At 46.1% G+C, this 26699-nt stretch overlaps 1 protein-coding gene across 11 annotated transcripts in view; it reads right to left on the reverse strand.

Moving 5' to 3' along the window:
• Window positions 1-26699, reverse strand: part of PPIP5K1 (diphosphoinositol pentakisphosphate kinase 1) — a 431068-nt gene that overhangs the window by 266031 nt on the left and 138338 nt on the right. For all 11 annotated transcript variants that reach the window (XM_082257041.1, XM_082257040.1, XM_082257039.1 and 8 more), the window contains exons 9-15: window positions 23957-24078; window positions 22322-22423; window positions 22063-22149; window positions 15986-16061; window positions 11683-11792; window positions 5776-5861; window positions 5533-5658 (exon numbers count right to left, since the gene is read on the reverse strand). In XM_082257041.1, coding sequence (XP_082113167.1) covers window positions 5533-5658; window positions 5776-5861; window positions 11683-11792; window positions 15986-16061; window positions 22063-22149; window positions 22322-22423; window positions 23957-24078 — 709 coding nt within the window. The remainder of the gene's footprint in view (window positions 1-5532; window positions 5659-5775; window positions 5862-11682; window positions 11793-15985; window positions 16062-22062; window positions 22150-22321; window positions 22424-23956; window positions 24079-26699) is intronic.

A 26699-nucleotide genomic window follows, 5' to 3' on the forward strand; every position in this document is an offset into this window, starting at 1 on the left:
AAAAGTGCCAACCAAGGAGTTGGAAGCCACGGGACGTTGAAACAGAACGGCCAGCGCCGACACCTGACCCTTAATCGTAGCCAGCGCCAAACGCTGATCGACACCCGTCTGAAGGAAAGACAGCACACGGGAAACCGAGTACGTGCGGGGTGAAAACCCCCTGGACTCACACCAGGCAAAATAGGCCTTCCAAGTACGGTAATAAACCTTCCCCGAGGAAGACTTCCTCGCGTTGATCAAAGTATGAACGACCTCTGGAGAGAGACCCTTCTCCTTCAGGACCTCGGTCTCAACAGCCAGGCCGTCAAAGCCAGCGACTGTAAAGCAGGATGGTAAATCGGTCCTTGAGACAGTAGATAGTCTCGAAGAGGCAGACGCCAAGGAGCGTCGACCGCCAGATTCACGAGGTCTGCGTACCAGGACCGGCGAGGCCAGTCCGGTGCCACAAGAATCACCGTGCTGCGTTCCGAGTGCAACCTGCGAAGGAACCTGGACAGCAACTGAATCGGTGGAAACGCGTACATCAGCTTGTACTGATGCCACGGGGCCACTAACGCGTCCGACGCGTCTGCCCGAGGGTCGCGCGTCCTTGCCACGAACCTCTTCACCTTGTAGTTGAGGCGAGACGCGAACAGGTCCACATCTGGAAGACCCCACTTCGCGCACAACATCTGGAAGACAGCCGGGTGGAGAGACCATTCCCCCTGATCCAGGGTCTGGCGACTCAGATAGTCCGCCTGCCAGTTCTCCACTCCCGGAATGTGAACCGCCGTTATCGCCGGGACATGAGCCTCGGCCCAAGACAGAATGTCGGCCACTTCTCGAGCCGCTCGGGCACTCCTGGTGCCCCCTTGGTGGTTGATGTAGGCCACCGCCGTGGCATTGTCCGTCTGCACCCGAACCGGGCAGCCCTGCAGCCGGTCCGTCCAGCGATGAAGACAGAGCCTTATCGCACGCAATTCCAGAATGTTGATCGGAAGGGAAGACTCCCCCTCCGACCAGGTCCCCTGGGCGGACAGAACGCCCAGAACACCACCCCAGCCCGACAGGCTGGCATCCGTGGTGATTATCGTCCACGAGATCGGACGAAACGACTTGCCCCCGGACACCAACGGGGACTGGAGCCACCACAGAAGGTTTTCCCTGGTGCGATGACTCAACGAGATCTGAAGATCCAGAGATTGAGGTCGCCCGTCCCACCTGGACAGGATCTCCGCTTGGAGACCCCGCGTGTGAAACTGCGCGAAAGGAATCGCCTCGAAGGCCGAGACCATCAATCCCAGACATCTCATACCCGTCCGCAGAGACGAGTGTGGAACGTCCCTGAGGGACCTGACTTCCTCCTGAAGAGTCCTGAGTTTGTCTTCCGGCAGGAAGACCTTCGCCTGCACCGAGTCCAGTATCATTCCCAGATAGGGGAGACGAACCGACGGACTCAGTGTCGACTTTGGAACATTTATCGTCCAACCGAACTCCTGCAGAGTTTGCATTGTGACAGACAGGTCCTTCTCCAGACCCTGTCTGGTCGCAGACCGAACCAGAATGTCGTCCAGATACCCCAGGACAGAAATGCCCTGGGCTCTCAATAATGCCAGAACCGGTGCAAGCACCTTGGTGAAGACCCGCGGAGCCGAGGCGAGCCCAAAGGGCAACGCCACAAACTGGTAGTGATCCTCCGCAATGGCAAATCGAAGGTACTTCTGATGACCCTCGAATATGGGGATGTGAAGGTACGCATCCTTCAAATCGATGGAGGCCATGAATTCCCCCGGAACCAGGGCAGCCACCACCGAGCGCAGGGATTCCATGCGGAACTTGCGAACTCGCACAGAGCGGTTCAGAGCTTTCAAGTCCAGAATCGGACGAACCTTGCCCTCCTTCCTGGGCACGGTGAACAGATTGGAATAAAACCCCCGAAATCTGTCCCGATGAGGCACCGGAACCACCACTCCCTGAGCCCTCAGGTCCCGCACCGCCAGGTGCAGATCCCGCAGGCGCTCTGGAGACAGTTGAAGATTTGAGGGAAAAAATCTGCTCTCCGGCCGAGAGAGAAACTCGATCTTGTAACCAGATCGAACGATTTCCAGAACCCATCTGTCCCTCACACGGGCCAACCAGGGCTGAAGAAAACCGAGCAAGCGTCCCCCCACCCCAAAACTGGGTGAGGGCGCCCCTTCAGGCCGAACTGTTATGGGCCGCAGGTCCGGATTGACCGGACTTCTGTTTCCCAGACCAGGGCTTCTTCTGAGAGCCTTGGCCCTTGAACGGTTTGCCCTTGTAGTGCGGCCGAAAGGCACGAAAGGACCCCTGAGGGGGCCGAAAATGAGCATGCTTCTTCCCAGAAGCCCCCTTAGCCTTGGGGAAATGGGGCAAGAGAGTGCTCTTACCCCCGGTAATCCCCTTAATCAACACATCCAGGGACTCCCCAAAAAGGCGAGACCCATCATAAGGCAGATTGGCTAAGGTTTTACGTGAAGATTGGTCCACCGACCAACATTTCAACCAAACCAGGCGGCGAGACAACACCGCCACGCTGTGCACACGCGCGGCCAACGGAATCAGGTCCAGGTCCGCATCACACAGATACATGACACCCTGGTGGATCTGATCCACCATATCCAGGGTCGCCGCCGAGGCCGAATCGGCCACTAGGACGCGCCTAAGCATCTGCGTCCAACTTGCGATCGCCTGGGCCGCCATGAGGGAAGCAAACAGAGCCTTAAGCATAGAACCCGCAACAGAATAAGTATGACGGGCAAGAGACTCCAGTCTCCTATCCGTGGCATCACGGAAAACAGGGGATCCCTCTGCAGGGATCGCAGTGGCTTTGTTCAAAACCGCAATAGCATGATCCACTGGCGGAGGCACACACCACCGTTCATCAGTGGCAGGCGAGAAAGGATAACGCAGCTTAAATTTACTTGGTACCGCAAAAGGCTTGCGCAAATCGCGCCATTGGTCCTTAACAGCGCGCTGAAAATCAGCATTGCAGGGAAAAACCTGCGGCGTCCTGCGTTTTCTCTGCGTCCCATAAGCCGCCAAGGCAGCTGGGGGACACACCTCGTCCTGCAAACGTAGCGTCTGCTTAATGGAAGCAAACAACTCATCCATGATTGCAAGCTCTTCAGGCGAGCCAGGGGGAGAATTATCAACCCCCTCAACTTCAGCCTCTACCTCAGACCCCACTAGATCAAGAGAGGAGCGGGACCCCGATAGGGGGGTCCCCGCCAGAACAGCCCCATCACCTTCACCCTCAGAATCAGAGGACAGAGCAACTCTGGGCCGTTTAGTAGATTGAGCAGCCACCAGCATTTGCACCTGTGCAGCAAGGCCAGCCACAATAGTGGCTAAATCCCCCCCTGGGGGGGAAACAGCGGTCCCCTGGCTTTCCACCAATACTGTGGGAAACTTGCCCTCCTGAGAATCCATTGCCCCTGTATGCCAGACAACCAAGGGTTAACTGCCCCCTTACAGCAAGCGCGGCAAGCGCAGCCCACCGCACCACACTCAGGCACAATGAGACCCCCACAGGGAATATACAGACTGAATACAGGCAATGGAACACAGGAATAGAAGGATAAAACCTGAGGAGACTCCGCTGCTGCTGCTGCCTCGATCGGTGCTTCCAGGAGAGAGGAAGTGATGCTGCCAGGACGCTCTATGTAAGCCTATGGAGGCTACAAGAAAATGGCCGCCGTGCATGTAAACCATGCGGCCGGAGCGGGCGCCGGTAAAATGGCGTCGTTTGGCGCCGAAATCGCCGCTCCACAGTGCATAAAATCACACACAATATTATCCCATTATATGGATACATGTTAGATCGCCGCAGCGATCGCTGTATATGCCCCAACATGCCATTAAAAACATGCCCCACAGCACACAGCTCCTCACACTGCCCAGCCTGACATACTCAGTGTCATACAGCTCCCCCCCCCCCCCTTGCAGCCCACAGCATGCAGCCGAGAGATAGGGAGACAAGCAGTGTGATTAAAGGCAGGTTACACAGTCCCAGACTGAGACCCCCCCCAGACAGACAGGTCCCCACATAGATACACTTACCTCACAATGGCGTGGGGAACCCGCACAGGCGAACAAGCCGCTGCACATGAGGCAGGGAGAGTCGCAATTCAAGACGCACACAATGGCGGTTCAGAAACCGCACAGCGTCCGGTGAGGTAGCCACCTCACCAATCATCCCTGCACCGAACAGGGATGGGTCGTTCACTGTGCCAGGAGCGTTACCTGGCTGAACGCTCGATGGCAGACTGGGAAGCCACTGACCCACGACCTGCGACCAGGGGGATCAGCCCGAGACCCAGTCCGCATGATCCTCTTCGTCCGAAGAACTAACTAATGCTGACAAAAATAACAGCTAAGTAAAGGTAGAGAGAAAACTCAAACAAAATATCAAAAAGAAGAAAGAGTCTGGGACAAAAAGTCCCAGCACAGAGAGAGCCAGCCACTCCTGACAAGCTAGACATTAAAACTGAGATATAGTTGCAGGAAGTAGGAGGGTATTGACTGAGGGGACCACCCCTTGAGGGTGGGATATGTTAAAGCTTTATTGTTAACATATTCTGTTGCCTAGCTACTCCTTCGGAGCAAAGTCTAATACCCCATATGTGACGAATATGAAGAGGCGGCGACTGTCGGAGGACGTAAGAGAAACACTGATGCCTTGCTCTTTATAGAGCAGTGAAAATGACATTCACCAAACATTCAGGTGCATGTGTTTTAAATGGAGGTAATTGATTCACCACCAGTAAATGTTTGGTGAAAGTCCCATTCAATGCTTTATAGATATGCCCTAAGTGTAAGCTTGTTAAAGTGGTTGTAAAGGCAGAAGTTTTTTTTTACCCTACTGCATTCTATGCAGGAAGGTAAAAAACCTTCTACGTGCAGCTCCCCCAAATAAATACCTGAGCCTGATCTCGATCCAGCGAAGTGCACAAGGGTCGAAGCTCTCTCGCTCCTCACTGGCTCAAATACAATCAGAGCAAGTGAGGAGGGAGCGGGGAGCGGGCTGAGTCTTATGGACACACAGAGCAGGACTCGGGAGTGAGCCCGAATGAGTGCTACCATAGCAGACGGCTTGATGTGGGGGCACTCACCGGGAAGAAAGAGCAAGGACCGCCGGGCAGGGGACCCGGGAAGAGGAGGATGAGGGCTACTCCATGCAAAACCATTGCACAGAGCAGGTAAGTATAACATGTTTGTTACTGTTTAGTAAGAAAAACAACCTTTACAATCACTTTAAGACTGCCAGTGACCTCAATGAAAGCAGTCACTAAATCTTCAGGAAACTCAGGAAGATGTACTAAATATATCTGCTGGTCTAAAGCTTCTGGAAGGATACTTTTAAGCTTTGGAAATACATCTGCATTTTTTAAACTTTCTTTCCCATTTGTACATACTTTACACAAGCATGATGAACATGTTACACCGTGAAAGGCATGGTGGGGTGCTCAGGTTTGGACAAAGTCAAAGACAGAAGGGTAGTGGAAGAGAATAATATGTAAAAATAAAACCTACCTTGCCCTCCAGGATACATACAGCGGAAAGCCCGTCCTAGCTCTTCTGCTTGCACTCGCCCAGCTGGTGTCAGTTCCCCACCCCATTTCAAGACTAGAAGTAGAGATGGGGAGTCCTTCCGGGCATCTATGAAGACATTACATTTAAAAAAAAAAACTTGTACTGCTAAAATTGCTGCGCACATGAAAACTCGTCACACTGTGAAAATCAGTGGTATACATGAAAAAATAGTCTCTATCTTACCTTCATCCTCACTGGATATTTTTGGATGACCATGGGGCAAATAAGTCAGCTGTACTTTCCTATTAATACCAGAGAAATGGCCATACCTAGAAAAAATAAAAAGAATCACGTTTTTTTTTAATTTTCATTACGTCCAAAATTTAGGCAAAGCACAAAACCACTGACATAAAAAGGAACTGACAAAAAAAACTTTGCATCAATAAAAACTAACATGCATTATTTGCTTGAATTAAAAAAAAATATCATACACTGAGTAAACAAGATCATTGTTAACATAAGTAATCATAATTTTTCCAATGCACGTTCATTTTAATTAGAAATAATTTGCAGTGAAGAATTCCACTAGGGGGCGCAAACTATATATATATATATATATATATATATGCACACACACAGCATCTCACAAAAGTGAGTACACCCCTCACATTTTTGTAAATATTTTATTACATCTTTTCATGTGACAACACTGAAGAAATGACACTTTGCTACAATGTAAAGCAGTGAGTGTACAGCTTGTATAACCGTGTAAATTTGCTGTCCCCTCAAAATAACTCAACACACAGCCATTAATGTCTAAACCGCTGGCAACAAAAGTGAGTACACCCCTAAATGAAAATGTACACATTGGTCTCAAAGAGTTAATATTTTGTGTGGCCACTATTATTTTCCAGCACTGCCTTAACCCTCTTGGGCATGGAGTTCACCAGAGCTTCACAGGTTGCCCCTAGAGTCCTCTTCCACTCCTCCATGACGACATCACGGAGCTGGTGGATGTTAGAGACCTTGCGCTCCTCCACTTTCCGTTTGAGGATGTCCCACATATGCTCAATCTGGTTTAGGTCTGGAGACAAGCTTAGGCAGTCCATCACCTTTACCCTCAGCTTCTTTAGCAATGCAGTGGTCATCTTGAAGGTGTGTTTGGGGTCGTTATCATGTTGGAATAGTGCCCGGCAGCCCAGTCTCCAAAGGGAGGGGATAATGCTCTGCTTCAGTATGTCACAGTACATGTTGGCATTCATGGTTCCCTCAATGAACTGTAGCTCCCCAGTGCCGGCAGCACTCATGCAGCCCCAGACCATGACACTCCCACCACCATGCTTGACTGTAGGCAAGGCACACTTGTCTTTGTACTCCTCACCTGGTTGCAGCCACACACGCTTGACACCATCTGAACCAAAAAGGTTTATCATGGACTGATCAGACCACAGGACATGGTTCCAGTAATCCATGTCCTTAGTCTGCTTGTCTTCAGCAAACTGTTTGCAGGCTTTTTTTGTGCATCATCTTTAGAAAAATAGGCTTCCTTCTGGGATGACAGCCATTCAGACCAATTTGATGCAGTGTGCGCCATATGGTCTGAGCACCGACTGGCTGACCCCCCACCCCTTCCACCTCTGTAGCAATGCTGGCATAACTCATACATCTATTTCCCAAAGAAAACCTCTGGATATGACGCTGAGCACGTGCACTCAACTTCTTTGGTCGACCAAAGTGAGGCCTGGTCTGAGTGGAATCTGTCCTGTTAAACCGCTGTATGGTCTTGGCCACCGTGCTGCAGCTCAGTTTCAGGGTCTTGGCAATCTTCCTATAGCCTATATGTAGCCTTTATGTAGACCAACAATTCTTTTTTTCAGATCCTCAGAGAGTTCTGTGCCATGAGGTGCCATGTTGAACTTCCCGTGACCAGTATGAGTGAGAGCGATAACACCAAATTTAACACACCTGCTCCCCATTCACACCTGAGACCTTGTAACACAAACGAGTCACGTGACAACGGGGAGGGAAAATGGCTAATTTGGACATTTTCACTTAGGAGTGTACTCACTTTTGTTGCCAGGGGTTAGACATTAATGCCTCTGTGTTGAGTTGTTTTGAGGGGACAGCAAATTTACACTGTTTTACAAGCTGTACACTCACTACTTTACATTGTAGCAAAGTGTAATTTCTTCAGTGTTGTCACATGAAAAGATATAATAAATAATTTACAAAAATGTGACGGGTGTACTTACTTTTGTGAGATACTGTATATGGCATAACAAATTTATAAATAATAAAACCTGTAAAAAAAAAAAACTAAAATAAGAACACCACATGAATTACTAAATTAGAAAAACATTACTTGTTCATAACATCATCTTCAGAGATAACAAATATTTCTACTGGCAAATATGATGGGCACATATATACAAGAGTTTTATTTGAACTAAACCAGCTTTTCTCAATCTTTTTACCCATAAGGAACTTTCAAAATAAATTTAAGTTCTCAGGGAGCCCCTGCTAAAAATTATTCTATTGACATTTTATGATAAAATAGCATGAGTAGTAAGCTGTTGAACGCTTTAATAAAAAATATGGCATCCCTAGAATATTTGACAACCAGAGAAAACTTCATTATTTTACAAAACTCTCTTGCCCTGTATGTCAATAACCATGAAAATAAATAATAATGGCCAGGAAATTGTAGCTTCCCCTTACATTAGTGGTCAATGGTGAAATGCTCCCATGTAGAGCCCTGCGTGTGCCTGTTTTCTTAAACCCGCACCCGCTGAATGTATGGACAGGTACGCCCGCACCCACAACCTATGTGTTCCACACCCGCCCGCACCCGCAATGTTTGTGCCCAATCCCGCCCGCACCTGCAATGTTTGTGTCCACTCCCGCAAACTTTATCTCAGTGCTGGCCCTTATCTGCAGTCAAAGCCCTTATCTTATAATGATGCTTAAAAGAGGTCTTAGAGTTAGATGCTCATGATGCTCTCCCTGCAGCTATGGTTCCTCCTTCTCCTTCCGCAGCCAATATCCACATCATACAACATAGCCTGATACAGTGCCAGACCAAACCATTACAGACATGCTCTACCCGCAGCTATGGTTCCTTCCTTACCCAGCCAATAACCTCATACAACGCATGATACAGTGCCAGACCAAACCATTACACACATGCTCTCCCCGCAGCTATGGTTCCTTTCTTCCCCAGCCAATAACCTAATACAACGCCTGATACAGTGCCAGACCAAACAATTACACAGAAAAAGGAGGTGGGCAAAGAAGAAAAGTCTTCCCAGATCTCGCTCCGCCAGCTCTCCTTACTCTTCTCGGGGTATGGTACATGACTGTCAGTGTACCATACCCCGAGAAGAGTAACGAGAGCTGGCGGAGCAAGGTCTGGGAAGACTTTTCTTCTTTGCCCCCCTCCTTTTCCTGTGTAATGGTTTGGTCTGGCACTGTATCAGCATTGGTTATTGGCTGCGCTGGTGGAAGGAAGGAACCATAGCTGCGGGGAGAGCATGTACAAGTACAGTGAGTCCTTACATCATAGAGTTCCCCACGGGTCTCCCGCAAAAGTTCCTGACTGCCCGCACCCGCCCGCAGCCATGGGAAAACCGCCTGCACCCACGGGATTTGCTGCGGGACCCGCGTGAGCCCGCACCCAATGCAGCCCTCTACTCCCATGCACTGGTGATCAGTGTAGAAGTGACCCCTTACTTTAAGAGTCAGTGGGAAGTTGCCCTTGTGTGTTGATAGTTATTGGCAGTGGGATATCAATATGTCATTGTTCACCACTCAAGGAATCCTTAACCTCTGGAGGAACCCCAGGGTTCCACAGAACCTTGGTTAAGAAAGCCTGAACTAAACAGTAACAAATAGAAAGAGGCATCACTTAAACCAAGCAACCCATTTAAATAAAGGTAATACTACAGTGATTTGTTTGAGTTAAATTTCAGGAGACATATTAGGGTGTACTTAATAAAGGAGGAGAAGTAGATAAATGACAGAGGTAAAAGGTAAATAGATAGCAGTATGGATACGATGAATTTGGGCCTACAACAGACAGGCGTGGTATCCCCAAGCCATGAGGTCACAAAGAATGGGACCTGGCTGAACTACAACCACAATTTAATTATAGGTACAGTATGCTCTGAGACACATACCAACCTATCTAACTTTTCAGCAGTAGCAACTAATCCTCCAGTTTTAAGCAGAGCAAGTAATCAGAACATTGCAGAATTTTTTTGGTTGATAATGCACTTTGTAAATCACTCCTTTCATAAATCAAAGGTCCATGAAGACATGGATGAGTGAGTTTGGGCAGAGTAACGTGACTGGCCTGTTAAGAGTCCTGACCTCAAACCGATAGAACACCTTTGGGATGAATTAGAGCGCAGACTGAGAACCAGGCCTTCTCGTCCAACATCAATGTCTGACCTCACAAATGCGCTTCTGGAAGAATGGTCAAACATTCCCATAGACACACTCCTAAACCTTGTGGACAGCCTTCCCAGAAGAGTTTAAGCTGTTTTAGCTGCAAAGGGTGGTCAAACTCAATATTAAACCCTACAGACTAAGACTGGGATGCCATTAAAGTTCATGTGCGTGTAAAGGCAGGTGTCCCAATACTTTTGGTTACATAGTGTATGTTAGATAAATATACTACTGTATATTCGTTTTTATCTCCTGGTTTGTATGGTGGTGTGGAGGAGATAAAACCAGACACGGAGAGTATACCTTTGTAGAAGCTGTTGGAGGATCTTAAAGCAAAGGCGTATAATAATCTTCTTTTTGAAAAAAGGGGTAATTTTGTTCTGGTGAGTAATTTATTCACAAGAGCACAGTGGTGTTTTTTCTTCATGGTGGAAGAGAATTAGAGAAGAGCACTGAAGAAATAACATATTTTAAGTGGTTGATTTATGGACATATTGGACTAAGTTAATATTCTGTATTATTATTATTTATTATGAGAATAATGTGATTATTTATACGTGTAGGGTAAATGTTTTTGATATTTATGGTGCATAATATATAGAGCATAGTGCCCCCTCCTCTTTCTTCCTTTAAGCACTACCTTGTAAAGAGGCGTTTCCTTCAAGTAAACACACCCATTATTCCGTGCCCCACTTCTACTCCGGGAGAAAAATTGCACACCTATACGTATGTTTTTTGAGGGTTCGTGCTGCATATTTATTTTATTCCACAGAAGCAAGCTTAACATTTCTTAGATCCCATTGCTGTCCCTGTTAATGGAGAATTTGATTAATAAACTGGAACTTTAGTCTGATCACTTCAGGCTGGCCCCTTTTGCAGGTATAGCTATATAAAACATAAAAAATAAGTGTCTGTACTGTTTAAAATCCAGTAATACACTGTCACCCTGCTCTACACATGCTCAGTTGCTGTCTATTTTTGGCATTGTGCCAAATCAGAGCCACTAGAGGTCGATGGTTTGACAGCCTAAAGATTTACTGCTGCTCAGGACTCTTATTGATGAATGTTCCCAGCTCCTGGTAATTTTTTGTGACATTTATACGGGCTGCATCACCCCCCTTTTTGTTTGGGTATGCTCTGCATTATTAGTGGTGTTCTGTCATGCTAGGTCTTACTTTATCATATAGAGCTTGTGGACAGCCTTCCCAGAAGAGTTTAAGCGTTATTACCTTCAAAGGGTGGGCCAACTCAATACTGAACCCTACGGACTAAGCCTGGGATGCCATTAAAGTTCATGTGTGTGGGAAGGCAGGTGTCCCAATACTTTTGGTTATATAGTGTATGTTCTTATTGCTGTCTATATACCCACTCATTCTCACTCCCTGCCTAACATCTGGCAGACATACAGAAAATAAATGGAAATCTCCCCAGTGGAACACAGAAAGCAATAACACAACAAAGGCTCAACTTTCCCACACTCCATCTAAAACTACGAAAGAGTTTTTGTAGAACAGTGGGCCCTAATATTACAAGGAGCATTTGAATAGGTGTAACAAGCCACAGCAACAGACTGGCAATACCTTGTACTGTTCTGACTAACCTGAATGGTGAAATTCACTTAAATATTACTACACATATGGTTTATTTGGCACAGTACCTATTTTTCCTTGATTATCAAGATCTGTGAACATTTCTTCTACTTACATTTCCAGGACCGTTTTCAGTTGTTCAAGCTTGGATTTCCTCTCTTCAATCTCGCAGTCACTGTGCGTTCCAAGTTCTGATAGCAGCAGTCTTGCTATGTCAAGCACTTCCTGCTCAAAATCATCCAGGAATGCAGTTTTTATACAATCATAAAATGTTCTACCCTATCCAGGTGTAAATCATACTTAAAGCCTAAACACAGACATGTAACCAGTTTAAATATGTTCTGACCTCGTCAGCTTTAGCCATTACATGGAAAGCATTGCAATATTGAAAGGAACCATTAAAAAGTGTGTCTAAACCTGAAAACAAAAAAATGATTTTATTGTGACTAACCAGACCTTAGATGTTTTGTTACATTTGTTTTCTTTTTTAGCTTTTTTCCTTTAATTTTCACTTTGTTTAAGGTAATCCTGCAAATAATACTTCCTGGTGGCTATGCTCACTCCCTCCATTGTAAATTATGAAGGAGGCCATAGTTGTCATCCAGGCTGGTCTTTCTTGCTTCATCCCCTTTACATGGGATTTGGAGGTGTTAGTAGTTTACAAAGAAAAAACGATAAGGTTTTTCCTTTGAGTTCAGCTCACAGGACATTAAAAGGAGAAAGTATTTCTGGCTTATCAGAAACCGCTATTTTCTATATATGCTGAAGATGTTCTTAACCTGAATAATTAAAACGAATGCAGCCATCACATCTATAGAATGGTACGCTTCATTATAGTACAGTTTTGTTCTTAGGTTTAGACCTCCTTTAAAGCTATCAAGAAGGTGGGCCAAAAGAAAGCAAAAACACCCTTAAAAATAAATACATTAATAAAGCATTAAACAAAGTATTTATTGACTTCTTTACACCGTACTAACCTACTCAGAAAAAAGTCACGTTTAACCACTTCAAAACAGGGCACTTTCACCCCCTTCCTGCCCAGGCCAATTTTCACCTTTTAGCGCTGTTGCATTTTGAATGACAATTGCGCGGTCATGCAACACTGTACCTAAACCAAATTTATGTAATTTTCCCCCCACAAATAGAGCTTTCTTTTGGTGGTATTTGATCACCGCAAGGTTTTTTCTTTTTTGCTAAACAAATAAAAAAAAAGACCGAAAAGTTTGAAAAAAAAAAAGTTTTTTTGTTTATGTTATACAATTTTGTAAATAAATAAATTTTTTCCTGCACTGATGAGCACTGATGAGACTGCACTGACAGGCACTGATGGGGTGACACTGATATGCAGCATTGGTGGGCACTGATAGGCGGCACTGCTGGGCACTAATAGGCGGCATTGATGGGCACTGATAGGTGACACTGATGGGCACTGATAGGCGGCACTGATAGGCGGCACTGGTGGGCACTGATAGGCGGCACTGATCGGCACTGACGGGCGGCACTGATGGGCACTAATGGGCACTGATAGGCGGCACTGGTGGGCAATAATGGGCACTGGTGGGCGGCACTGATAGATGGCAATGATGGGCAGCACTGATAGGGAGGGCACTGGCGGGCAGCACTGATGGGGAGGGCAATGGGGGGCTCCCTGAGCCCTGATTGCCATCCTTGGTGGCCATAGTGGGCATCCCTGGGGTCATGGGAGGGCATCCCTGGTGGTTCTAGTGGCACCCCCCTCCCCCCGAGGGTCTGCACTTGTAATCAATGACCTGATTACCAGTGCCAACCCCCCCCCGTCAGGGGAGCCGCCGATCGGCGCTCCTTTACTCGTGCCTGTCAGGCACGTACTGAGGAAAGCCGATCAACGGCTCTTCCTGTTTACTATGTGACCAGCCGTGATTGGACATGGCTGGTCACATGGTAAAGAGCCTACATCAGAGGCTCTTTACCAAGATCGGAGATGCAGGGAGTCAGTGTGACACCTCGCATCACCGATCGCTGCTCTGCGCGCCGCCGTCATATGACATCCGGTCAGGATAATACAACCACATTCCCGCCGTCATTCTGCTATAGGGCGGGCGGGATGTGGTTAAAACCTGTTTAAATAATAGGCAATTTCTTATTTTGAGTACTTTGGCCAGGCTATACCAATTCAAGTATTCACATATCCTTATTAAGCATTAATAAGCAATTCTAGTTATGCAGTTGACAACAGTAGCATAAAGGAATGCATAAATGAAGCATCGTGTCCTTATGTTTTCAAATAAATATTTGAATGTGTAAGGAAGTACAGTTGGGCAAAAAAGTATTTATTCAGCCACCAATTGTGCAAGTTCTCCCACTAAAAAAAGATGAGAGAGGCCTGTAATTTTCATCATAGGTACACTTCAACTATGAGAGCCAAAATGAGGGAAAAAAAATCCAGAAAATCACATTGTCTGATTTTTAAAGAATTTATTTGCAAATTATGGTGGAAAATAAGTATTTGGTCAATAACAAAAGTTCATCTCAATACTTTGTTATATACCCTTAGTTGGCAATGACAGAGGTCAAACGTTTTCTGTAAGTCTTCACAAGGTTTTCACACACTGTTGCTGGTATTTTGGCCCATTCCTCCATGCAGATCTCCTCTAGAACAGTGATGTTTTGGAGTTGTCGCTGGGCAACACGGACTTTCAACTCCCTCCAAAGGTTTTCTATGGGGTTGAGATCTGGAGACTGGCTAGGCCACTCCAGGACCTTGAAATGCTTCTTACGAAGACACTCCTTCATTGCCTGGGCGGTGTGTTTGGGATCATTGTCATGCTGAAAGACCCAGCCATGTTTCATCTTCAATGCCCTTGCTGATGGAAGGAGGTTTTCACTCAAAATCTCATAATACATGGCCCCATTCATTCTTTACTTTGAACGGATCAGTTGTCCTGGTCCCTTTGCAGAAAAACAGCCCCAAAGCATGATGTTTCCACCCCCATGCTTCACAGTAGATATGGTGTTCTTTGGATGCAACTCAGCACTCCTCCAAACACGGCGAGTTGAGTTTTTACCAAAAAGTCCTATTTTGGCTTCATCTGACCATATGACATTCTCCCAATCCTCTTCTGGATCATCCAAATGCTCTCTAGCAAACTTCAGATGGGCATGGACATGTACTGGCTTAAGCAGGGGGACACATCTGGCACTGCAGGATTTGAGTCCCTGGTGGCGTAGTGTGTTACTGATAGTAGCCTTTGTTACTTTTGTCCCAGCTCTCTGCAAGTCATTTACTAGGTCCCCCCGTGCGGTTCTGGGATTTTTGCTCACCGTTCTTGTGATCATTTTGACCCCACGGGGTGAGATCTTGAGTGGACCCCCAGATCGAGGCAGATTATCAGTGGTCTTGTATGTCTTCCATTTTCTAATAATTGCTCCCACAGTTGATTTCGTCACACCAAGCTGCTTGCCTATTGCAGATTCAATCTTCTCAGCCTGGTGCAGGTCTACAATTTTGTTTCTGGTGTCCTTCGACAGCTCTTTGGTCTTGGCCATAGTGGAGTTTGGAGTGTGACTGTTTGAGGTTGTGGACAGGTGTCTTTTATGCTGATAACAAGTTCAAACAGGTGCCATTAATACAGGTAACGAGTGGAGGACAGAGGAGCCTCTTAAAGAAGTTACAGGTCTGTGAGAGCCAGAAATCTTGCTTGTTTGTAGGTGACCAAATACTTATTTTACTGAGGAATTTACCAATTAATTCATTAGGAATCCTACAATGTGATTTCCTGGATTATTTCCCCCCATTCTGTCTCTCATAGTTGAAGTGTACCTATGATGAAAATTACAGGCCTCTCTCTCATCTTTTTAAGTGGGAGAACTTGCACAATTGGTGGCAGGCGAAATACTTTTTTGCCCAACTGTAATCATTAGGGAAGAGGTTGGGTTCAGTCTGAACTCATGTTTGGCCGAATCCGGATGCTGTCAGTATCAACCCAATCAGCTGTGGCACAGGCATTCTCTACCTTGTAGTTGCACGTACACGAAGGGGCGAAGATTATTGTGAAATCATGACATAATATGGCTCTATATTAAGTCAATGGTGTGACGAGCAACCAAGACCCTGCGGGGGGCAAAATTCCTGGGTCACTGCTAAATGGGCTGGTACTGACAGCTTTCTTTCTGATTTAGACTGAAACCAAGCTCATCTCTAGTTATAATATGTAAATAAATTTTTTTAACAATATATTTTCCGAGGACTTTTTTAGTCTTATTTGGTCTATCTCATCATACCTTTAGCGCTTAATCTCTAAGAATTGACGGAGGAAAGTCTCAGCATTTTTTTTTTTTTAACTTTCTCACCAAAATTAGAGGTAAAATTAAGAAGCAAAGGGGCCCCACAATTAAGTGTGTTTAATCTTTACATTTTCCCAAAATTCGCCAAAATATACCTGTAGCTGTTCAGGCTTCTTAAGCTTCAGCTTTCCCGTTTTATAGCCATCATATTGTTCAAATAACTCAAAGAACCTATACATAAAAAAAAAAAAATACTCAAATTTACTGTCTTGCAAAAATAAGAAATAAAATCCCAAGTCCTTTTTTTTTTAATAGGAAAAAAATCCAACTCTTCAAAAGGCTTCCTAAAGTTCACTATTACACCAAGGACTCTTTCTTTCTGTAAATACATTTCTTTAGTCATAACCTTAAAATAAAATAAACCACTTCCTGCTATAGGTATTCAGTTTTGTAACAAGCAGTGTCAGAAGAAAAAAAAAAAAACAACTCCAAAGAGGGGCGGGTGCTGTGTCCGTCAATGAACATCAGAAAAATGGATTTAACGGTAACTCAAAAATCCCATTTTCTCTTTTGTTCATTGACGGACACAGCTCTTTATCTTCATGACTATAGGGACATCCCAAAGCAGCATAAAACATGAGGGGTGGGAACAGCAGAAAACAAACTTCCCCAAGGCTAAACATAGCCAACCAGGTAACTTGGAGCTCAACCATTAACAAATGAAGCTCACCTGAAAAAAACACCCTCAAAGAGGAAAAGTCATCTAAATAGCAGGCTGCAAAACTTTGCGGCCAAAAGAAGCATCCGCAGATGCCAACACATCCACTTGCCAATGTGTGTACAGACAACCAGGTGGCCTTCTTGCAAACCTGCACCACTGACGCCTGATGACGGAAGCCCCAGGAGGCACTAAGCGCCCGATTAGAGTGCGCCCTGACAGGGAAAGGAGGAACCTGACACTTAAAAGAATAAGCCTAAATCACAGTCTGTCTGATCCATCTGGAAATGTTTGCAGCAGAAGCAGCCAGTCCCTTGAGAGGTCCATCTGTAAGGACAAATAGTGAGTCTGACTTCCGAAACGACTTTGTAGCTGCCAGGTACACCCTAATTGCCCAAACCACATCCAGGGAATGCAAGGCAACTTCCTTAGGATGCTGAGGACACAGGGAGGGCAACACAATGTCTTCATTCAGATGAAAATCGGAAACGACCTTTGGAAGGAACGATGGACATGGCCGAAGAACCACCTTATCGCTATGAACCACTAGGTAAGGTGAACGACAAGACAACGACGCCAGCTCAGACACCCTGCGTGCAGAAGTAATAGCCACCAAAAAGGTCAACTTCTGGGACAACGTAAGCAGGGGAATCTCCCAAATATTTTCAAAGGGAGGTTTCTGGAGAACTGACAACACCAAATTGAGGTCCCATGGCAGCATTGGAGATCGCACCAGGGGAACAAAGTGTCTAACTCCCTGGAGAAAGGTACGTGCCAAGGAGTGTGTAGCCAATGGACATTGAAAGAAAATCGCCAAAGCCGAGACCTAGCCTTTGATGGTACTGAAGGCCAGACGCTGCTTGACCCCTCACTTGAGAAAGACCAAGATCCGAGTCACCGAAAAGGAGCGAGGATTAACCCGCAGGGATTCACACAACATAACGTATGTCTTCCAAGTACAATGGTAAATCTTCCCGGGAGAAGATTTTCTAGCTTTTAAAAGTGTAGGAGCCACCGATTCAGACAACCCTCTATCCTTCAGCACCTGGCTTTCAACAGCCAAGCCGTGAAAGCCAGCGACTGTAAAGCAGGATGGAAGATCGGTTCCTGGGACACCAGATCTTCCCTGAAAAGAAGGCTCCAGGGAGCATCGGCGAGCAGACATACCAGATCGACATACCAAGACCGGCGAGGCCAGTCTGGAGCCACTAGGATAACCGGAATCCCTTCAGCCTCGATCAGACGATACTGACTCCAGGGAGCCACTAAGGCATCTTTAGCGTTGGCTAGAGGTTTCCAAGACCGTGCCACAAACCTCTATACTTTTCTGTTGAGGCAGGAGGCCAACAGATCCATCTCGGGAGTCCCCCACCGCAGATACAACTGATGGAACACCTCTGGATGAAGTGACCATTCTCCTTGGTCTAATGCCTGTCAACTGAGATAGTCCGCCTGCCAATTTTTCACTCTTGGAATGTGCACAGCAGAGAGGGCTGGAACGAACCTGCCCACCTTAGAATGTCGGCTACTTCCTGAGCTGCCAGAACCCTGTGCCCCCTTGGTGATTGACATAGGACACGGCCGTGGCATTGTCCGAATGAATCCGTACCAGACACCCCCGGAGACGACTTGTCCAACGATCCAGACAAAGTCTGATCGTTCAGGGCTCCAGTAAATTGATCGGTAGCCTGGAGTCTCCCAGAGTCCAGACCCCCAGAGCACACTCTGTGCCGAGGAAGCCTCCCCACCCAGATAGGCTGGCATCCGTGGTAACAACTGTTGTGTCCGTCAATTAAATTATTATAAGTGCTGGAGAACGAAGCCACCAAACACCAGGGACCCCTCGTGCTCCGGCTCAAAAAGATCAGATCTTCCAGAGACTGAGGATACTTGTTAAAATTCACCAGAATCTCCTTCCGCAGAGATCTCATATGGAACTGTGCAAATGGGACCACCTTGAAGGTAGACACCATCAGGCCCAGCACTCGCATGCAAGCCCACACAGATGATCGTCTGCTGGACAGCAGAAGCCGAATTGCCTACTGCAACTTGTGAAGTTTTTCCAGCGGAAGGAACACTCTGGCTGAGACAGAGTCCAGAGTCAGACCCAGATAGCCCAGGCTCGTGGACGGGACCAGAGCAGACTTCTAAAGATTCAGAATCCAACCAAACTCCCTCAGCGTTTGCAGAGTAATCTCCAAGTTGGCCAACAGAGCTGTCAAAGACTCGCAAAAGCAGATCGTCCAGGTACCCCAGTATTGCGATCCCCCGCTGACGCAGTAATGCTAGAACCTGGCCCAATACCCTTTGTGAAGACCCGAGGAAAGGAAGCGAGACCAAAGGGTAACGTCACAAATTGATAATGCTCCTTGCCCACAGCAAAACGGAAGAAGCGCTGATGAGCGTCAAACATACGGGGATGTGAAGGTAGGCATCCTTGATGTTGATGGAGGTGAGAAAAATCCCTCTGATGTAGGGACGCCACCCCTGTGCGAATGGATTCCATTCTGAACTTCTGTACCTGCACAAAGCAGTTTAGCGCCTTGAGGTCCAGAATTCGATGCACCTTGTTCTCCTTTCTGGGAACCGTAAACAGATTTGAATAGAAACCTTGAAAACGTTCCAATGTCCGAACCGGAACAATCACCCCTTGAAGTAACAAGTCTTACACTGTCCCATAGAGTTCCTTTAAGCGATCTGGTGATAAGTGCAGGTTGGAAGGGAAGAGCCTTTCCGGGGGGAAATTATTGAAACTCGATCTTGCAGCCAGATCGAATGACTTTGTGCACCCACTTGTCCTAAAATAGGAAGGTCCACGGACTCGGAAAACAGCGGAGACATCCCCCCACCCTCGATACAGGCGAGGGCACCCCTTTATGCAGAGGAATTTTTATCCGCAGTTCTGGCAGAACCGACTCTCGGTTTGCCCGACAAAGACTTCTTGGAACCTCCAGTGAAGGCCCTGAAGGGTTTAGATCCCTTATCTTCAGACCCTGAGGGATGAAAAGGCCGCTTGTGAGCTGAAAACGAAGGTCCCCGTCTGCGACGGGACTCTTACCCTTGGAAGCTTGAGGAAGAAGAGTACTCTTTCCCCCCATTACACCGTTGATGATGTCATCCAAAGAAGCTCCAAACAGGCAATCACCCATGGATGGAAGATTGGTCAAAGCCTTCTTAGAAGCCTGGTCCGCAGACTAGCATTTCAGCCAGATAATGCGCCGCAGGACCACTGCTGAGACAGACGGTCTAGAAATCAGGGGAACGGCATACAAAGAGGCGTCACAGACGAACTGTAACCCTTGGACCAACTGACCGGCCAGCTCCACAAGAGCAGGAGGGAGCTGTTTCTCCTCCAGTTCCCGGCGTGAAATTTTGGTCAATTCAGTCATAGCTTGTGACACCAGGGTAATGGTAAATACTGGCCTACATGCCGACCCAAACACAGCGAACATATGGCGGGTCAAGGCTTCCAATCTCCTATCAGCCGGATCTGACAAGACCAGGGACTCTTCAACCGGTATTACAGTGGCTTTATTCAACCTGGAAACTGGGGAGTCTACTACAGGAGGTACCGTCCAGTTTTTAAGGAGGGACTCCTCATAAGGGTACTGCATTTCAAAAAGCTTAGGTAAGGCAAAGGTGCGTTTTGGGGACCCCCACTGTTTTGAGACAATATTGTCAAAGAAGGCAGAAAAGGGGGAACACCCTAGCCGCTTTGGAGGACCTGTGGGTGCCAAAGGTGACCTGCGCCTCTGATGCTGCGTTAGGCTCCATGTACACGGGACGTTGTTAAAAGTCCCTTTGAATGCTGGAATTTTTAGGACGTTTGAAACGTCCGTTCGGTCACGTTTGTACCCGCGTTTAGCGGCGTTTGCGTTTAGAAGCGTTCCTAGAGGTCAAAAAAATTATTCCCCTTTAAAATGGAAAAACGCGAACGCTAAACTCGGGTCATCGCGTTCAGACGCGTTCGGACGCGTTTAGACGCGTTCGGGCGTTTGAAACGCCGGGAAACACACGTTCGAACGCAAATAATTGCGCTCTAAAAAAAAGTCCCTGAACGCAACTGCCTGCAAATGACTGTAAACGACCTGGTGTACATGGACAGATAAGATAAAATGTAGATGGGTTCACGGGCTTCTGAAAAAAACGCCCAACTGCTCCTAAACGACCATTTCCAGCGTCCCGTGTACATGGAGCCTAAGTCACATCTTCCATATGGAAGGTTTCCCGCACAGATACAATAAGTGCATCCACTAGCGGCTTTTCATGTGCACCTAGAGGACCAGAGGAATCATCCTCACTAGCCAAGAATGCAGGGTGCGTGAACGCAGACCCCGAAGGATAACTTGCGTCTGCGGCGGCCGAATCAGACTCTGGATCTAAGGAGACAGAAGAAGCAGGTGAAGGTGGGGGAGCGCTTTTTGCTAGCCCATTTGCCGAGGACCAAATCTACTTTGGACACCAAGGACTCTAGGACCGCCATCAGTGCAGATAGTTGTTGGGCCCCGGAGGGCCCTGCAGCCTCTGAGAGGGGGTCAGGTGGTGAAACATTTTCCATGGACTCCATGAATGAAGAGGGGATCCCACAAAAAGAAGTGTAAACCACTGCAAAAGAGACACCTCCACCTTCCTGTGGCACTACAAGGCCCAGCACAGAGCAATACTGCTGCAATAGCAGGAAGAGGGAGAGAAAGTGCTCCCCCCCACCCCCATTGCCAGTGTAGCACCCCATGTAACCTAAAAAGGTATGTGTGTAAGCAGACAGGGAGCACAGGGCGCAATAAACCACCAAGACAGGGGGGGACACAAACTGGGAGGGAGGGGAGCCCGGGGGTTCAACCCCCCCAAAGAGGGGCCCGTGTCCGCCCCAAAACCCACCAGGGGTAGAGACGGGACAGCTACTTACCACACCAGGAACAGGGTGGGCACCGCTCCAGACAGGGCACCGCTCCATCATAATGTGGGTGCTGTTGGCCAGAAGGAAAAGCTGTGACTCAGGCTGAAGCTAGTTCGTATACGTCCTCACGAGATGTCTAACACATATGCCAGCCCCCGTCCAGTGGGGCTATGTCACAGATGACCTAGCGCAGAGCTGCAGTCAGCACCCGCTCGCTGGACGGACTAGGGGGAACCTAAAGATCTAGATTATTCAGTGCCTCGCCCAGTCCAGCACTTGATTGTAGATTCTCACGGAAACAAAATAATAAAAGGAAAAAAAAATTAAATGCAAAAAGAAAAAATTGCCAGGACCAGAGACCCCAGCAAACAACTAGGTCCTTACTCCTGACTAGGCAGAAAAAAACTGAATACCTATAGCAGGAAGTGGGAGTATACCCCCAGGGACTGCCCCATAGGCGTGCTCAAGCTTTTTTCTCTGTCTAATGTCCTACTCCTGTAGAGGGCAGTATAACCCTACAGTCATGAAGATGAAGAGCTGTGTCTGTCAAAAACGAAAGAGAAAAGCTATTTTATATACTACTTGCAAAACATTTAGCTACCTCCTTTTATTATTACCTTGGATGTCGAACCTCCATCTTCATCTTCTGCTTTGGAGTGCGGTCCCCATGTCGTATAATTGCTATTACACATCGCAGCTCCATCCTAGGATAATGCAAAAAAACAATATGAGCATGAAGAAAAACCTATTCTGCTTTACAGACATGCGGATTTCGGATTCATAACTAGTAATGGGCAATTTTGAAATCTATATATATTATATATATATATATATATATATATATATATATATGTTTTTTTTTTATATTTCACTTACATTGTTCCAGATGTGGTTGGTACTATAGGAATATCTTCTGCCTCTGTTGGGATAGACCAGGGAATCTGGAACTGTGGAGCAAGCTCTCTCATAATTATATTCCTAAGGAAAGCAAATGTAACAAATGACAGATCAAAATTTTACAGCTAGCACTTAATACATTTTTCTTTCGAATAACTCATATTAGCGTATCAGTATTTTTGGGTGTATGTGAGATGACCTCCACCTCATAGCCACTATATCCCCATGCTGTAATATCACTTGGGTAACAGGGGACCTTGAGCCACTGTAACTCAGTTCTTGTGATATCTTTGCCTAAAAATCTTCTTGGGTCCATATGGCTATGGCCCCAGAGGAACAGTATCCTCTAACCCAGGCACCAGGGGAGGGTTTCCCAAAAAATACTTCCAGAACACTGCATCCCTGTTTTTGTCAAAGCTGGATCGAATCCTCTGATGACAAGATCAGGAAGGGTTGGCCAACTGACAAACCAGACAGGACCCTCTGTAACCACACCTGGCACTGCACTCTGGAGCCTCATTAACAGAATAATTTGGGGATGATGTCATACAGATAACCCCTGGGTGCAATGCTCTGCAAGACAATACACAAATTAAAGTAATGCAAAATACAGCAAGGCAGTCAGGGAACACATCCCTGCACAAAGTTTATGCACAGGCAATTTTCCTAGAGTGCCAAGACTGAATGAATGTAGCTGCAGGGTTCTCACCTATTTCTGCACATTTAGCAGTTAAACCACAAGCATCTGTGCTAATGCAAAGTACATTGGCACACTCTACTACAATTACTACAGTTAAATGGTGATGTTCAGCTGCTGCTGGAATGTGCATATGTTCTCAGAAAAATCATATAAAGGCTCTAAAGCAGGGGTGTCTAACCTGCGGCCCAACATGGCTATGAATGCGGCAAAACACATAATTGTTAACTTACTTAAAAACATTCATGTTTTTGGAGAGAATTTTTTGTAAAAATGTGTTTACAATTAGCGAAAACATGCAGCCGAAGAAAAATTTGACAGTGTCTCTTTACTGGACTTTTTTAGGCTTTATCTTCCGTAAAAAAAATCTCTCACTCTTTACAATCACGCCTTATTCATGTCATCAGTTTTCGACAGCACCTATATTTGTTAGCAACTATTTTCAAGGCTGAAGCACATGAAGGGCAAAATTAGAACCAAAATATCTGATGAGCACCTTGAGAATTTATGGAGTATTGTTACTTCATCCATTGAACCAGATATTGATGCATTAGTTTATTAAAAACAGTGTCAAATATTGCACTAGTTTTATTTTATGAAGTGTTATTACTCAGGTACATTATGTATATCAGTGATCCTTAACTTGTGATCTGCCCAAATTTTTCTGCTCATCAGCAATAATTGTTAGTGTATTTTATGTGCGGCCCAAGACAAGTCCTCTTCTTCTAATGTGGTCCAAAAAGGTCAAAAGATTGGACACCCCTGAGCTAAAGGACATGCACAGTACAGGAACAAAACCAAAAGCAAGGGGAAATTCCCTATAGGTGAAATGATAGATTCATCTGCATTGTGTTATAAAATAATAAAGCAAGCATGGGAACAAATACGGACCAGAAAAAAATGCAATAGTAACATACCCCAGTATTTTGGCACAGTCATCATAATATTTCATGGAGTTCTTCACAAAACTGAAACCATTGACATCACAAACAAATGAGTGTCCATTGGCTCTTAGCAAGTCAAAGCCACAAACAGTTTGCTGAAACATAGAAATTTGAAGAATAAATCATAATCAAAGTAGGTACACACACAGCATACAAATAAAGTACTGTCTATATTGCACTAAAAAAAAAAAAAATATTTGTTTTAAAATAAAACATTTATGTTTGCAAACTTGTGATATCTCACTGGTGATTATTCTTAAATTAAACTCTTACATCTATCCTTTTTTTGCATCTGTAGCCATGAAATGTATGTGTATTTATGTGACAATGGTAAAATATACCACTCTGTGCTAAAAGAACAGTATTTAACATATGACCCTTAAAGTGACATTAACCACTTGCCGACTGCCGCACGACTATATACTGCGGCAGTCAGCCCCTCCTGGGCAAAGTGACGTACCGGTACGTCATTCGCCCACGAGCCTGTAGGGGGCGAGCGCGCGCCGCCGGAGGTGCGCTCCCGCCCCCGCTCGTTCACTAACATCCCCGTGCGTGTGACCGCCGTGATGTCCGCCGGCCACTCGCAATCTCGCTCAGGAGAGGGAGAAAGGCAGACGGCTGATGGAAACAAAGCCGCCTGTCATTCTCCCTTAGATCATGACAGAGGCTATGCGATCCTGCTATGTAGGATGGTATGTCTCTGTTATGATCTAACAAGCCATGCCCCTCAACAGTTAGAATCACGCCCCTAGGGACACATTTAACCCCTTGATCACCAAGTTAACCCCTTCCCTGCCAGTGTCATTTTTTCAGTAACAGTGCATATTTGTAGCACTGATTACTGTAGTAATGTCACCGGTACCCCCAAAAGTGTCAAAAATATCAGTCAGGGGTCCGATCTGTCCGCCACAATGTCACAGTCCCGCAAAAAAAAAATAAAAAAAAAATCGCAGATCGCCGCCATTACTAGTTTAAAAAAAATAAAACAATAAAAATGACATAAATCTTTCCCGTAGTAAGTAAACGCAATAACTTTTGCGCAAACCAATCAAAATACACTTATTGCGATTTTACCAAAAATATGTAGCAGAAGACAAATTGGCCTAAAATGTTAAAAAATTTTGATTTTTACATTTTTTTTTTTGAGAATTTCATATAAAAAAATGCGAAAAATATTTATTTTTTCAAAATTGTCGCTTTTTTCTTGTTTATAGCGCAAAAAGTAAAAATTGCACAGGTGATCAAATACCACCAAAAGAAAGCTCTGTTTGTGGGAAAAAAAATGGATTTTTGTAAAATCTTACCGTAAAATCCTTTTCTCTTAGCTCATTGACAGACGTAGTCCTCGGTGATACAGCACCTTCGGGTTATGTTGCCTCCACAGGAGTAGGACTAGACAGGAAATAAAATGCTCTGGCCACACCCCAGGGGCAGTCCCAGAGGGTATATCCTCTCTCTCTCTGCCACAGCAAATCAGTTTTTTTCTGTCTAGTCATGTCCAGTTATGTCACAAAAGCAGTGTTTAGAGAATTTTACCCAACCCAACTCAAAAACAGAGGGGCGGGTACTACGTCTGTCAATGAGCTAAGAGAAAAGGATTTTACGGTAAGATTTTACAAAAATCCATTTTTCTCTATCGCTCATTGACAGACGTAGTCCTCGGTGATACAGCACCTTCGGGACGTCCCAGAGCAGTATCACAAATGAGGGGTGGGAAAATGGAAATCAAATCCAAATCTAGAAGGCCCAACCGGTGCCAACTAGAAGTTTACAATGCTCATCCTTAATGATGAGACTCAACAAAAAAATTTTCAAACAGAAAAAAACCCTCGAGGTAGACCACCGGTCTCCTCAAATTGCGGCCTGCAAAACCTTGCGGCCAAATGAGGCATCCGCCGATGCCATCACATCAATTTTATAAAATTTTGTAAAGGTATGTACCGACGACCAGGTGGCCGCCTTACATACCTGGACCACTGACGCCTGATGGCGAAAGGCCCAGGAAGTACTGAGCGCTCGAGTGGAGTGCGCCCTAACAGGGAACGGAGGACTCTGACCCTTAATAAAATAAGCCTGTACCACCGTCTGTCTGATCCATTTGGCAATAGTCGCGGCAGATGCAGGCAACCCCTTTCTGGGGCCATCCGTGATCACAAAAAGTGAATCCGTCTTACGGAACGATTCCGTAGCCTTCAGGTATACCCTGATTGCCCGAACCACATCCAAGGAATGCAACGCATGTTCCCGATGATGACTGGGCTGAGGACACAAGGAAGGTAGTACAATATCTTCATTCAGATGAAAATCTGAAACCACCTTAGGAAGAAAGGATGGCTTAGGATGGAGTACTACCTTATCCCTATGAATCACCAAGTATGGGGACTGGCATGATAAAGCAGCCAGTTCTGACACCCTGCGTGCAGAAGTGATAGCCACCAAGAAGGCCACCTTCTGGGATAAAGTAAGCAAGGGAATCTCCCTGATGTTTTCAAAAGGAGGTTTCTGTAGAACCGACAAAACCAAATTAAGATCCCAGGGCGGTAAGGGCGCGCGGACTGGTGGAGCCAGGTGCCGCACCCCCTGGATGAAATTCCGCACCAAGGACCTGGTAGCTAAAGGTTCCTGAAAGAAGATTGCTAATGCTGAAACTTGACCCTTGATGGTGCTCAAGGCTAGCTTCTGCTCAACCCCTTTTTGCAAAAAGGCCAATATTCGA

Source organism: Pelophylax lessonae (assembly GCF_965119305.1).
Source record: "Pelophylax lessonae genome assembly, chromosome: 4".
In the NCBI taxonomy this organism is placed as follows: Eukaryota; Metazoa; Chordata; class Amphibia; order Anura; family Ranidae; genus Pelophylax; species Pelophylax lessonae.